The sequence below is a fragment of the Phyllostomus hastatus genome, unplaced genomic scaffold, assembly GCF_019186645.2.
Source record: "Phyllostomus hastatus isolate PE091 unplaced genomic scaffold, TTU_PhHast_1.1 phas_contig_196, whole genome shotgun sequence".
NCBI lineage: Eukaryota > Metazoa > Chordata > Mammalia > Chiroptera > Phyllostomidae > Phyllostomus > Phyllostomus hastatus.
In genome coordinates, this window is record NW_025333709.1 from 14,399,869 (window position 1) to 14,414,442 (window position 14,574).

Here is a 14,574-nt window from a genome sequence, read left to right on the forward strand (position 1 = left end):
CAAAATAGACCTCTCAAAATAACAGCTTTTCGCATGGCCTAGTTTAGTCACATCCCACACACTCCATCTTCCATCCCTACACAGTGATTCCCACAACTTGACCCAGGACCTGTGACCTTGCCCCTTCAAACTTGCCCTTCCAGCTGCCCACTGGCCAGTGCGGATTTTCCCACCACAGCTCCACTAGGATGAAGCCTTCACTGAACTCTTGCCCTGGCTTACTTTCCCCTTCCTCCCCCTCATCCCTCCCTCATGCCCCCACCCCCAACCCAGCAGCAACCAGTTCACCGTTCCCTGAATCTGCGCACCCAGATACCCCACCTCAGTCTTGCCTGTTCCCTGCCTCATTCTCCTTGTATAATCAATAATCAGTTCTTGTTATTCTACTTTAGAAATGTCTCTGAAATCTCCTGTGCCTCCCCCCCACCCAACTTGTCTTCCTGCTGCCTTTACACCTCTCTGTGATGAATGCATCATGACCCTTGCTGCAGGAATTAGGACCCTGAATAACCAAAGAACAGTATGATGCTGTTGACAATACACCCCTCTCCCCAGATGCATCTGTTGGGAGCTGCCAGGCCTTCAGAATTCAACCCCATACCATTGTAACACCTGGAAAGGTGCCCTGAGCTAGCCCACGGGGTGTATGTAGTAAGCAAAGAACTGCCGAGCTACCAAAAAGTTACTTCAAAAAAGCTAGTTCATTTTTTCCCAAGCACTATGAAGAGGATACATCGAGTGTGGAAATTCCTCTTGCAGTGTGTTTTCTCTCACCTTTCCCTCCTCCCTCCCCACTCTCCATACTGGAGTATCTCCAGCCAGTGCTTCCTTTAAAAAGCACTGATGGCTGATCCCTCCTGGGCTTTCCCCTTTCTGCTTGATTCCGTCAACCTAAGAAACATTCAAACCTGTAGAGCATTTTTGGTGAGTTTGTTTGAGCCAAACTGACAACTACCAGGAAGCAAAACCTCAACGGATTGAGAAATGCTTCGGGGAATGGCAGTTTAGCACCTGATTGTATACATTATGTTCAAAGGAGAAGGTTGTCTTGTCGGGGTTACATGAAATCCACTGGTGAGAGATTAGGGAGGTGGGAGAAAGCAAAGCGGAAACCTCGGGGATTGGATAGAAAGTAAAATGACAGACACTTTGACACAGGTGAGGACAGGTCAGTTAAAAGTCAACAGTTAACAACGAGGGGGGTTGCTGTCTCCTCCTGGTGTGGTGACTGGTTTGAGGGGTTTGGAAAAAGGGAATTTGACTTTGCAAAGGTATGTTACTTTAGATGCAGAAAGACAACAGGCTTTATGTTAAAGGTTGACCTTTGTTAGGGAAAAAAAATACCAGCCTGGGACATGACTAGCTGCCATGAACTGCTTTTAGTTAGCTAGTTTTAGCTTCAGCCACCCTGTGTGGTTCTTTAGGTCTCTGAGTTAGTGAGGCTGCCACGCAGGCCTCCCCTGAACTTGTCAAGTTTCTCAAGTGGCCCCTTTTCTTCCACCATTCTGTGCCACACTAGTACAAATAAAACAATTTAACAAAGCAATGTTTTCATTAGAGAATGGGGAAGGCAAGGATCGGGGGTTGGTAAAGCCAAAATGGGAAAAACAAAAGGCTGGGAACCTTGTGTTACTACAGCTCTTGTCCTCTGGCCACTATGGATCATTCCAGTAACAACCCCTGCCCCCCCACTCCCACCAACACACGTGAGGCACTACTAGGCTACCTAAAACGATTTGCTATTTCCTGGCTACATCTGGAATTCCCCACCTATGCTGTTTCCTGTGCTGCAATACCTTCTGGGAAATTCATCCTCTCCTGGGAAGGCTTCATAATGTGCAGGTAGTTACTCGTATGTCCCATAACACTGACTGTATACCTCTACCAGTCCTTTTCATGTGTTGTGTGAGGGTTCATATTCAGGAAAAGTTTCAGGGAAATGGGCATTCAGTTTCCGTAGGAACGTCCCTGCCATCCAGATAATCCGTTATTGCCACACCAAGACATTAACAACTGAAAATGCACTTCATGAATAAAAAGGCAAATCCATTCTCACCTTAGATATGAGGGACATGCTAAGCTGTTTAGCAAGGGAAAACGAGCCCCTCTCTGAAAGGGAGCAGGGTCAGCACCAAGAGTCAAGAACAGTGTCTGGCACAAAACTGCCTGGAATATTTGCTGCTGAATGAATTCGTCTACCTTTACCTGTACCACCTACTTCCCACGAGGCTAGATCCAGATAGAGAGCAAGAAGATGGGGCTTGCGACAGTGTATCTGCTGCCCCTCTCTCCTTTGAATAGTAAAAGAAGTGAAAGGTAGATGGCTTTCTACCATGGGTTTTAAGCTCAAGAGTCACAGGATAATACCGTCACATTCTCTTAACCCAGCCATAAGCTGCGGGTGCTTCTGAACATTTAAATGTGTCCTGTAGAAAGAAGCCTCAGATGGGTTCTGGTTTATGTTGGCCAGGCTGACCTGTGAGCCTTGTAGGGCAGAGCCCATGTCCCGTGCATTTGGGGGGCCCAGATTCTTGCACATAGTAGATGCTCCAACAGCCATGGGATAAATCCCAGATGAGCTCACAGCCCTCGCTTATTATGGTGGAGCTACTGCTAAGAGTAATTTGTGAGGCTTAAATGGGATAAGGAATCAAGATACTTGCCCATGTTGGAGGTTTTAGAGGAGGCACCTTCCACCTTGGCTGCAAATCGGAAACACTTAGTTTTAATAAATACTGAATACCATCCCGTATTCTCTTTTAATGCTCTGGGGTACTGCTTGGGCCGGGGAGGGGGTAAAACCGTCTCCAGGTGATGCTATTGAGCAACAAGGACTGAGGACGCCTGTTCAGAAACTGTCGCAGGAGGCTTCAGCTGATCAGGACCTCAAGTTTGCGTTCCTTTTCATCTCCCTTCGACCTTAAGGCCTCAACGCTAAACCTGTGACTGTCTATTCACCAAGAACAAGGCATTCCCTCAAAAAAAGGACTAGACCTACAGGCGCACACACTCGTGTGTGTATACAGCCCTTACCCGAAACCCAGCAACGCGCCCCAGCCGAGGCGCCCCGCCTCCGGATCCCACCCCCACCCCGCATCCCCGGGGCTCCCAGCGCCCGTGCGCTCGCGCGCGCGCGCGCCGTTCTCCGGGTCCGCGGCTCGCGGAGCGCCCCGCGCGCCCCGCGCGCCCCCCGCGCCCCGTCCCGCGCCCACACCGCCCTCTTCCTCTCGCGAGGACGTCCGGGCGCCGGAAGTGCCCTGAGCGCGCGGCGGCGGGGCCGAGCGGAGGCCCGGGCGCGCAGCGGCGGGGAGAGGCAGTGGCCGCCCGGGCCGCCTTGGCAGCCGAGGGCTCCCGGCAGGTACCGCCGCGGGCCGGGCTCTCCGGCGTGGGCCTCAGGAGGGGGCGGCGCGGGCGCGGGGTCTCCTGCCGCCCCCCTGCGACTGAGCTGTCGTTGCAGAGTCGCTCCCATGTTGCGTTTTCCGACCTGTTTCCCGTCCTTCCGGGTGGTGGGAGAGAAGCAGCTGCCGCAGGAGATCATTTTCTTCGTCTGGTCACCCAAGCGGGATCTCATTGCTTTGGCCAACACCGCGGGCGAGGTGAGTGAGCGGATCGCCGCCGAGCGACTTACAGACTGCCCCAGCCTCAGTTTCCCCTTCTGCGGACCGGGCGGGCCACCTGTCTACCGCGCTCCTCCCTCCCCTGCCGGCTCTGAACTTCACGTGGAAGTATAAAGGACCACATATGGGAAAGATAATTTATATGCCCGTTTTACGTATTTTATGGCGAAAATAAGTTTTCACACAACCACACAATCCTGCATTCCCATCTCTTTTAGTCATTTATTTGTTAAGTGGGCTTCTTAGAAGTTCATCATGGGTCAGTCCTGAACTAGATGTAGTAGTAGGTCCACAGACTCTGCCCGAAGTTTGCTTGCAGTTTAGTAGCAGGAGAAAGATGAGTTATTGTCAGACTTCGGCTGCAAATATTCATGCGTGTACCTACCACAGAGGATGTGTTCAAGCATCTGTATCATGTTGTCCACGTTGCGTATTTTGTGTTGGATGCCATCACCCATGATAAATGCCTTTAAAACCAGGGAGTGATGTTTCACTGGATTCCTGATGGGATGTGCCTGCGCGTTGACAGTGAGCATTTTTAGTTTGTAATATATTATTGAGCTTCATCCTGATTGTAGCAAACTTTTTGCGGGGGTGGGGGTTGGGGGGGGGCTTACTACCTGGCAGCCATTTTGTAAGGAAACCTTCAGCTGTGCACATTTCCACCTTTGGCTTTTTGCAGATTTCCTAATAGCTACCTGGCCAGCTTGGAAACTGGGTGGTAAGGAAAACTTAGCAGCCTCAGCCTGTTTTGCTGTGTTGCCTGGGCCGCCCTCATTGCCAGGGTACTGATGTCTGCTTTCTCAAGGACCTCCGTGAAAGCTAGTCTCCCTCCTAGCCAGGGTGCTTGGGAACTTTGTCATTGCTCTGGAGAGGACTGCAGATAGTACAACCTCAGAAGTAGGGGGGAAGGGAGATTTTAGGGGTGTGAGTGCTATCAGATGGGTCGATGTAATAATAGTGGGCACTTGTTTCGCCCATTGTCTCGGTGAGAAGGAAGGGCACTGTCAGGAGTGCGGATGGAGGAGAAAACATTGGACGTCTGAGGAGTATGGAAAAGCTGACAAGGCAAGTAGGCTAGGGGAACTTACTGGTCATTATTAAAAGCCACACGAGATTAATGGTCTTGCAGATTGAGGGAAAGCAGTGAGCGTGGTTGCATGTCTCTGCTGTTCTTTTTGACTATGTGGGTGCAGACATGGTTGGGTTTAACCAGGGTTGTTTTGCAAGTATGACAAAGCCAGAGAGACACAAGAGAGTTGACGTATATGCAAGAGGAGTGATTGTAATGATGAACCTTGGGTTCTAATGAGTAAGTAGGGAAGGGAGGGCATGTGTGGGGTGAGGGGCAATGACTAGGTGGTAGAATCAACGGATTGTATGTCTTGGTGAGGCTGAAGAATCGAAGTTGCATTTAGGTAGAGATAAGCTGGAAAGATAGAGGCCGTGATGGAAAGTGCAGGTTTGAAACTGAGATTGTGGCAGCATTTGTAGTTGTTGGAAATGACAAGGTCAGGGGTGTGCCCCTGGGAATGACTGAGGTTAGGGAGAAGATGTGACCATTGGAGCACAGGTAGAGGAGAACTGAGAAAGCCCTTGAGGTCACTAAGAATGATGATGAGTAGCATTGGAAAGCACGCGTGAGCCAGGCAGGAGTCTGCACCTTCCGGGAAAGAGGGGAGTGGCCTCAGGGTCTTTAGATGACTGCAGATAAAGAGGGATAGCGGGCAACGTGGTCTGGTTGCATAAGATTCAAAGTTAGAGGATTTTAGAGGGGAGAAGAAAAATCATCCAGAAATGGCCTCGAACATCGACGACAAAACCTACCTCATCTCCTAGCCCAGCAATAGTACAGGGGACGTGAGGTGCCAAGTGGCCACCGCCTGAGAATCCTGCAGGGAAGCAGTGTCCTCGGGTGAGAAGTGCATTTCAGAGAAGAGAAAGGAGATGTGGGGGATCTTTATGATACCTGACCATGAATTCTAGAGGGCGCAGAGGAAGGGTTCCAGACGTAAGGAATGGCGAGGATGGGCTCAGGAAAGAGCGTGGAGTCTGGGGGATGAACGAGTCCTTGGGAGTCCTGGCTGCCCCGTGGGACTGAGGGAACTAGGAGTGAAGGGCGCCATGGTGTAAGGCAGGGAGTGCTGGGGCTGTGCGTGTGGGGTGCTAAGAAGGTGTGGCGGGGGTCTAGGAACAGTTCCTCCTTTTCTTCCTTATTCTCAATGGTGGTTTGTTTGCATAGAGGATGGGACAGGGACAGTCTTTATTTTTGAAGTATAAGAAACCCTGGGACATCCTCTTGACCCCCCAAAGCAGGAATTGACTCGAGTGGAAGTAGAAGTTTAGAATGGCTAAATGACTTGTCCAAGGCCCAAGGCCAGTTAAGTGACGCGGCTGAAGCTAGACCCACATTGTCTGATCCCAGGTTTGCTGTTACGTAGTTCCGTCGCCCATGCCTTTCTCGTGCGGTTCGTGTTCTCCCTTTTTTTTGGTCGGTGTGTTTGGACAGCCTTATCCCTTTCTGAAACGTAAGTTTTCTGTTGACGTAAAACATAGGAAAATGTATAGGATACACGGTTAAGTTAGACCTGTTTCACTTATTTTGAAAATACCTTCATGCAGTTCATGCAGACACTGTTGTCTTCTAATTTCTTCTGATAGCTGAGTATTATACTTGAGGCGGTTTAAAAATTTCTCACAGTGGGGATCCAGGTTTACTTTGTTTTTGGAAACGGATTTGTGTTTCCTGCCATTGTATCTCTTTTGTCCTAGGTTTTACTTCATCGACTTGCAAGTTTCCATCGAGTTTGGAGTTTCCCACCGAATGAAAATACAGGAAAGGAAGTGACCTGTCTGGCTTGGAGACCAGATGGCAAACGTAATGATTTTTTGTTATTTATTCACAAAGAGTGTTCTTTAGAGAAAGCTTATTTCCAGAATTTATTGTTCTCATTATATACTTGAATTTTAAATACCAGTTTGGGAATTTTGTTTTTTAGAATGCTTTAAAGCATTTTCATAGAACTCTGAGTAACTCTGCTATCTCTGCTATTTCTGGGCAAAGAGATGTATCTCCAAAATAAAATCTGACTTCTTGGCGAAGATAACTCTAAAATGAAATCGGGTGGGACGCACAGAATACTTTGGTTTTGTTCCTTTCGCTGTCTTGTCCTGCACAACTTGACCCGAACTTCACCTGCCGCTCCCTAGTCAGTTCAGTGCCAACGTGACTCTTTTATCCCAAAAATGTACCTTGGCATTAAATGTGTGACTTAGGGCCCCAGCCAGTGTGGCTCGGTCGGCTGGGCGTCATCCTGCGAACTGAAAGGTCACAGGTTTCATTCCCGGTCAGGGCACATGCCTGGGTGGTAGGTTCGGCCCCCAGTCAGGGCGCCTGCAGAAGGCAGCCAGTTGACGTTTCTCTCTCACATCCATGTTTCTCTCCCTCTCCATCTCCCTCCCTTCCCCTCTCTCTCTTAAAAAAAAAAAGTGTGGCTCATAAATATGCCCTCTGCGCATATGCTTGCCTCACCCAAAGGACTGTCAGCTCTGACCTCATTTCTTCCATTTCTGTACAGTTTTTCTGCTGGCGTCCTTTATTTTGTAGCTTGTTATGTTGTAGCAGGTTATGGCCCTGATGACTGAACTCTCCTGGTCCATATGTTGCTTTTATAGTTGACAGTGTTATTTGAACTGTTGTGCACACACAACCAGTACAGTAAAACACTGTAAACCATAGCTTAAAGTTCATCTATATCACTGACGCTTTAAGAAACTAAGTTCTTCTTGTAAAATGTTATCTACTGTTCATTGCTTAATTTTTTCCTAGATAAATGTAAGTACATAAAAATGCCCTGAAAACCTAACATGTACAGATAACTAATTTTATCTGTACTCATTCAACTCATCTCCTGTGTCATCTTTTATGTTTTTCTAAAATGTACATGTACAATTAGAGAACTTTTGTAAGTAACATCTTGATATCTTGCAGCATTCATCCAAAAATATCAGGATCTCAAAAATAAATCATGAAAGTCAGTGTGTTGAAATGTATTTAAGTCGATGATATTTTTATCGTTAAAAATGCCTTGTGTTTTAGACACTAAAAAGGATTTTGGTAGATATTGGGTTTTTTTCCAAGACTGCTATTTTAAATTGTTCTGAGGAGGAGGAGGCTTGGGTTACCTCACACCTTGTGGAGCTGTGTCTGTTAGTACACAGTGAAATGTGTAGCCCACTACTTAGAAATTCTTAATCTGATCTGTTAAAAGATGGTCATGACTGAGGCAGAGAAGCTGTACTTGATATTTATTCACAGTGGTGGCCTTCTTTTCCATTAGGGGCTAGAAAGAAAAGAGAGGAATAAAAAACTTCCTAAGAACCAAGCAGATGGAATTGCTTCTTGCCCTTTTAAGCATATTCATGGGACCATTAAGTCTGGGTGATATACTGGTTAGTATACTGGTTATTGTTAGTCTGTGGAGACCTGGTTTCTGTTTCCTGCTTGGCAGCTGGGTTCCAGTCTCGAGGCTTGGATGTGTGAGATGTTAAGTATAGTATGCTGGAGAGTAGCAGATTACTCATGCAACTTTGAACATTTTAAAGTAGGCTTGGATAACAGTGCAGGTATGTGCAGAGATATCTTTTATGTTTTAAAATACTATTTAATGGAAGGGTTTTTAGGTTTAATGATTGCTGTCATCACAGTGTATTTAAACTAGTAAAACTGAACAAGAAGTGAAATACCTGTTTATTTTTCTCGAATTTACACTAATTTATTTTGATGGTGTGTTCTTGTTTTAGTTTTGGCCTTTGCTCTTGCTGACACCAAGAAGATTGTTCTGTGCGATGTGGAGAAGCCCGAGAGCTTGCACTCCTTCGCTGTGGAGGCCCCGGTGTCCTGCATGCACTGGATGGAGGTGACTGCGGAGAGCAGGTAGAGGAATACAAGGGCCCTGCTGCTTGCAAAGGGCCACGCCCTTGAAACTCCCCTTTTTTAGAATGGGTACTTTAGGGAATCTGTATGTTGAGCATGTGTGCATTGCATTTAACTCTTGTTAAGTTTATCAAGATAAAGATTTTTTATCCTCTGTTAGATTATTTTTTCTTCTGAAAAAAAATCTGTCATTTTTATGGAGCAGTGATAATCTGAATGGCCAGGGTTTTTCTTTCTTTTTTTCTTTTTTTTTTTTTTAAGATTTTATTTATTTATTTTTAGAGAGGGAAGGGAAGGAGAAAGAGAGAGAGAGAGAAACATCAATGTGCGGTTGCTGGGGGCTGTGGCCTGCAACCCAGGCATGTGCCCTGACTGGGCCAGGGTTTTTCTTTGTAGTTATTTGTAGTGTGTATCATTGGTTTATGCTTTCAAGGAATTAATCAAAATTACTGGTTCGCAAGTTGAGGTTCTGTTTTTCTTTTCACCATGTATTTTGTCCAAAGCTTTGAATTTTTTTTGTGCCTTTGTAAATATGCTTAGCGTGTGAAAAGTGCTAAATGGAGGATTCTGTTTTGATGCTGCAAAGGTTATTTTTTGTGTCCGTGGTCCCGGTAGTTTCCTATTCTAGGAAAACAATTTTGCCTTAGTCTTTGTAGTCACGTAACCTACCAGGTTTGCAGTGAAGATGGCCTAAAGGATCAGTGGTTCAGGTAATACTGAAAATAAAAGTGTCTTTTTTGAGTAAATGTGATAATTTCCTTTCCACCAGCTTTTCCTTTCTAATTAAGTTTCAAATGAATGTCAAGTGAATTTGTCAAATCTGAATATTAATTGACAGCTCTCCTGGGGGGCAGTGCTGTATAGGATTGGATAACAAGGATGTAGCCTGGGGTTCGAAATTCACTGCACATGAAACAGTGATTAATCAGTCCATCATCAAATAATCAAGAGTTGCAAATGGTCATGTGGGTTTGTAGAAGGTTAAAGGAGCAGAGTATATTATGTAACTTCTGTCTAGTTTGCTGCTAAGGATATTTCTAGCACACTTTTTACATACAGTTTAGAAATGTTTTGTGGAGATTCCAGGGTCTCTTGGGTCACCTAGTTTGCGTTAAAGTGGGAAAAAAATGCTTCCCAAGTCACCGCTTTTTTGCCTTCTCTCTCATTTATTTCCAACCTTATTTGGAGGTAGAATTTAGGGGAAAGGGGTGTAAATTAGACTATTTCAAAATGCATTGTCTCATCTTACCTGCTGGGTTGTCAAATCTCCAAATGTATGTAAGCCACAGAACTCATAATTCAATGATAAAATAATTGCAGCATTCTTTAAAATTACTCTTGTACTCAGGTTTAGTGACAATTCTTAGATGAGAGTTAAGAAATCAAATTCTCAGTATCTAATACTGAATACATGTAAGTATATTTCATATGCTGAGATGATTGTTTTCTGCTATTCCACTAAACATAAAGTGGGCAGGCTGGGTTTTTTGCAACAGTAAACCCTTTTGTAAATGAAAAATTTCCTACACATTTTCTACTCTTCTATTTCTTGTTTGTGGTTGTTGTTACTGTTTTACATGGTAAAATACGCGTGGCATCTGTTTACTTGGTAAGATCAATGTATAAAACCGGGCATTTAAAAAGTAGTATTTTATGTAAATGGAAAGACAGGTAAATCCTTTTGTGTTTTTATAGTGCTCATTTTTTTCTTTTCAGTGTTCTGACATCCTTTTACAATGCTGAAGATGAATCAAATCTTCTCTTACCTAAACTACCTACCTTACCAAAAAAGTAAGTGTCAGAGTTTAATTTCATTGCAATTAATCTTGCAGATTTCTCTTTACTTTTAACACTGTGGCAATTTTCTTATTTGTTTTAAAAATATATATTTCTGTTGAGTACATTTTACCCCAGTATCTGTTTTTCTCTAGTTATAGCAACACCTCAAAAATATTTAGGTAAGATATGCCTTTTTTGTTTTCCAGTAAGATAATATTTTATTATCTGAAGTATATAGTTGAAAAATAACCCAATTTGCTTTTATATTTTAGTGAAGAAAATTCTGATGAAATTATTAAGCTTTTGGGAGATGTCAGGTAAATTTTGCATGTATCTTAAATAACAAGTCTAATTTATTCAAGTTAATATTTGGTATTTGAGGCAGTTTTCAGAGTTTCAAGGGCAGTTCCTTTAGTTGTCATATTTTATTGCTCACAAATACTGCTGAACAATATACAGACATTAATATCTATTATTTACTTATTTTTATTGTATGGTCTTTGATTGTAGCAAGCTTAATATTATAATGTACCTTTGCTTATTTTGATAAGAAGTAAAGGAGGATTGAAGTACTAAAAGTTTCTAAAATTTAAATTTAAATATTCAAGGTCTCTAAGCCCATTTAATACACTTAGCATCCTCAGAGCCATGATAAAACTGACGGTGCTTTGTATCAGTTGGGAAAAGGATTGTTTGTTATTGAGAGTATATAAATGCAATTGTTAAAATAATATATTCTTATTTTACTGTAAACTGATGTTTTTTAGGCTAGAGGAAATAGATGTTGTTCTTTGGAAAAGATAGAATAAGGCTGCTGTGACGGAGTGTTGAGTGTTAGTGGGTGTGTTTGATGTTCCGTCTCGCCCCCAGGGGAGCTTGAGCAGGGAGATTATAGGGGAGCGGAACGGTTTATCTCTGGGTTAGAGAACCCCGTCTTCACTGGTGTCCTCAGCTTGTTGCATTATTTTTAATTAGGCTTAATATTCTCGTCCTTGGAGGCAGCTCTGGTTTTATTGAACTTTATGCTTATGGAATGTTCAAAATTGCCCGAGTCACAGGGGTAAGTATTCATTTAATATTTTCTACATTGTTTATCTTAGAATATAGCAACTAACTGACTTATTAAAGAAGAATAAAACACTTTTTCCCCCTCAGTTTCAGTTATTGGAATGACTTGCTCTTAAATGTTAAGGAGATAATTTTCTTGCTGATATGTGAGTGTTAGGATGTGTGTGAAGATCTGGAACTATTCATAGACTTGATCGAGTTTTCCTTTGTAACAAAAAGGTTGATAGGATACACCTGATTATAGTTTAACCTTCTCGCCTTGTGGCGGGTAAGGGCTACAGTTCGTGGTAGGGGTGTGAGGAAAGTCATCCAAAGCCATCCTCTGCCCAGTGCTGAGTCTGTCACGGTTGCCATGGTTGCCAAGTCTCTGTCTTCTCCATGGCTTTTTTCCCCTCCATAGCTTAATCATCTTACTTTTCCCTAGACGGTAGAAAATACTGTAGACACCGTGGAATATGTTTGTTCTCCCACCCATGACTTGGGACCCTTGATACGGGTCTGTGTGCATCCGTGTGTCCATGTGTCCGTGCCCTTCCTTGTCCTTGCAGCCAGGTGGAAGCACACCTTCGTTGGCGGGCTGCCCGTGCGTGGCAGGGCCTAGGCAACGAGCGTCTGCTTTGTAGCCCTCTGTGGCCCTCGTGTCCTGTGTTGTAAGCGGATGCAGTGTGGCAGTAATACCAAACACACTGGGGGTGTGACTGTCTTACAGATTGTTGGTACTTGTCTTGCACTGTGTTTATCAAGTGATTTGAAATCATTATCCGTGGTCACAGAAGTGTCTGCCTCTGGTGCTGCCGAAGTTTCGTACTTTCAGGTGAGTACTGAAACCTGATAGCAAAGAGTAAATGCATTTTTAAAAGGTTTTTTTTTAAATCTATATCATCCTAGTGGTTATTACAACAAAACCCAAAACATTGACTTAGGGCTTTTAAATCTTAACCTGTGGAATCTTATTATAATGAATGCTTTATTCTTATTCCCAGGAGTCCAGTATAGTTTTTACAAAAGCAGTGTTTTGGGGGTGAGTTAAGGGCCTTATTAATTGGTTGCTGTACCAGTTCATCTTTGTACCCTATTTTCTTAGGGCTCTGCTCCTAATAATAGTAAAAGCTAATATTTGCCAAGTACTGAGGGGTTCAGTGTAATTCATTTAAATCCTCGTAGCAACCTAACAGGTGGATACTGGGATCATCCCCGTTTTATAGGTGAGTGAGTGGGCACACGGAGAGACTGGGCGGCCTGTGTGGTGTCTCAGAATTGGAAGGGATGCTGGGCAGCCTGGCTCCAGAGCCACTGCTCGCTGACCGACTCGTTGCTTCCGGTGGTGTAGACTGAGGAAGCTGGCTAGGGCCGGCAGCGGATTTTGATGATAGCCTTGCTTTTGAGAAAACCTTCCCCAGATTTTCATCTCAGATAGCCCAGCTGCTTGGCTTAGGTACGCATTGCCTCTCAAACAGAAGTAGGACAAGAGAGAGGCCGCATGCAAAGTGTGTGAGCCTCCCAGCATGCCTTGTATTCAGAGCATCAGAAGACTCCCAGGAACAGTTGTTAAAATTTGCTCTTCCTCTTAAGGTTCTGTGAAAGTAGGATTTGCATTTGGTGCTATAACAAAATGATTCACTATTTCTTTGAAGTTTGTAATAGAAATTTTTAATGACAGCTTTATTGAGTTATAATTCACATAATATTCAATTGTATTCATCAGTAGCCTATAATTTCTTTGCAATTTTTATGTATATTTATGATGATCTTTCAAATTTCTCGTAATAGTGTTACAAAACAGATTGTTACAGTTATGTCAGATGTGTAGACGGGATTGCTGACTTAGGGAGGGTGAGCTGTCCAGCACAGCAGATAGAAAGTCCCGAGGTTTTGTTCCGTTGGTCTCAACGCTGTTATGCGTAGAAGGAACAGATACAGTGTTTCCGATGACACGGAGTTAGACCTCGACTCTTCTTGTACTGGTAGGGACTGCTTTATTCATTTTTAAAAAGTTTTTCAGTTGAGCTGTAGTTGGCAGGTAACTTTAGTTTCAGGTGCACATCGTAATTGTGTGATGTCTCTGCACACTGCGGAACGCCCGCACTATCACCGACTGTACCCACCGTGCTGTGCACGAGCCCTCGTGATTTGTTTGTTGTATAGCTGCACGTTTGTGCCAGGGAGGGACTGATTCAGCTCTTAAAAGAACTAAGTGTGAAAAAGGTGCAGGGACTGAGAAGTGCAAATTGGCCATTAAGAAGTAGTTGTGAGGATGTGCGGTGCAGTGTGGTGGGTGCAGGCAGTGCCGTTGTAGTCAGCGTGTGTGATGTCCGTGGGCACTCGGCTTGTCGGGGCAGTCCCTTCTGAGTTACATAAATAGTGTCTGTTCACTGTGCTGTACACCTACAACTAATGTGATACTGAATGTCAGCTGTGATTAAAAACTTTTTAAAAACTAAAGTGCGTCTGCTTGTGACTCACTTTATTGTTTTGATTTTACAGCTTGAAACCAATCTGTTATACTCTTTCTTACCTGAAGTAACTCGGATGGCCAGAAAGTTTACTCACATTTCAGCTCTTTTACAGGTATTTATTCATAGCTTGTTTATGTGAATATTTATTATGTTTCTAATGTTCTAGAAATTAAAAAACTTGACAATTTTATTTTGTAAAGCTAACTCTCTGTGGCAAAGGTGTCTAATCTGATAATTTTATAATGTCCATTAAAGCAAGAAAAAGAAATTTAATTGATAATCTTCTCCCACCCATCTCTATTTCCCTGCCCCAAAAAAGAAAAGAAAGAAAAATTAATTTAAATCTTTTAAAATATTCCCACAAATAATATCTTGGAATTTTAGAAGTTTTGTAAGAAAGCATTATGGAAAATAGCTGTCTTATCAGTTAGCTTTTGTGCTTAATAAACCCGTCCCAGGTTAGCTCCCGATTCCCTAGGTTGGTGTCTCAGTGGACAGTTTGGGCTGGGCTCGGAGGGAAGGTTCTGCCAGTCAGGACCAGGTGCAGCTCATCTCGGAGGGCTTGGTCGTGCATGGGGAGTCACTTGGCTGATCTCACGCCCCGTAGCTGCGATGCTCTGACCAGGCCCCACATCCTCGTCGCCCCGCGGGCTAGCCCAGGCTGTTCACAAGGGGGAGGCAGAGGCAGGGACATCCAGGGTGCGTGTGGAGGCGCACT

General features: G+C 44.1%; 1 protein-coding gene across 2 annotated transcripts in view; it reads left to right on the forward strand.

Moving 5' to 3' along the window:
- The first annotated feature begins 3,200 nt into the window (after window positions 1-3,200).
- Window positions 3,201-14,574, forward strand: part of ANAPC4 (anaphase promoting complex subunit 4) — a 34,134-nt gene continuing 22,760 nt past the window's right edge. Inside the window, exons 1-10 of one of the 2 annotated variants that reach the window (XM_045834585.1) lie at window positions 3,201-3,358; window positions 3,458-3,596; window positions 6,390-6,495; window positions 8,421-8,553; window positions 10,270-10,344; window positions 10,485-10,511; window positions 10,605-10,649; window positions 11,308-11,392; window positions 12,110-12,214; window positions 13,885-13,968. In XM_045834585.1, the coding sequence (XP_045690541.1) occupies window positions 3,468-3,596; window positions 6,390-6,495; window positions 8,421-8,553; window positions 10,270-10,344; window positions 10,485-10,511; window positions 10,605-10,649; window positions 11,308-11,392; window positions 12,110-12,214; window positions 13,885-13,968 (789 nt within the window). In that variant the 5' untranslated portion in view covers window positions 3,201-3,358; window positions 3,458-3,467. The remainder of the gene's footprint in view (window positions 3,359-3,457; window positions 3,597-6,389; window positions 6,496-8,420; window positions 8,554-10,269; window positions 10,345-10,484; window positions 10,512-10,604; window positions 10,650-11,307; window positions 11,393-12,109; window positions 12,215-13,884; window positions 13,969-14,574) is intronic. The other variant, XM_045834586.1, reaches the window with a different exon arrangement.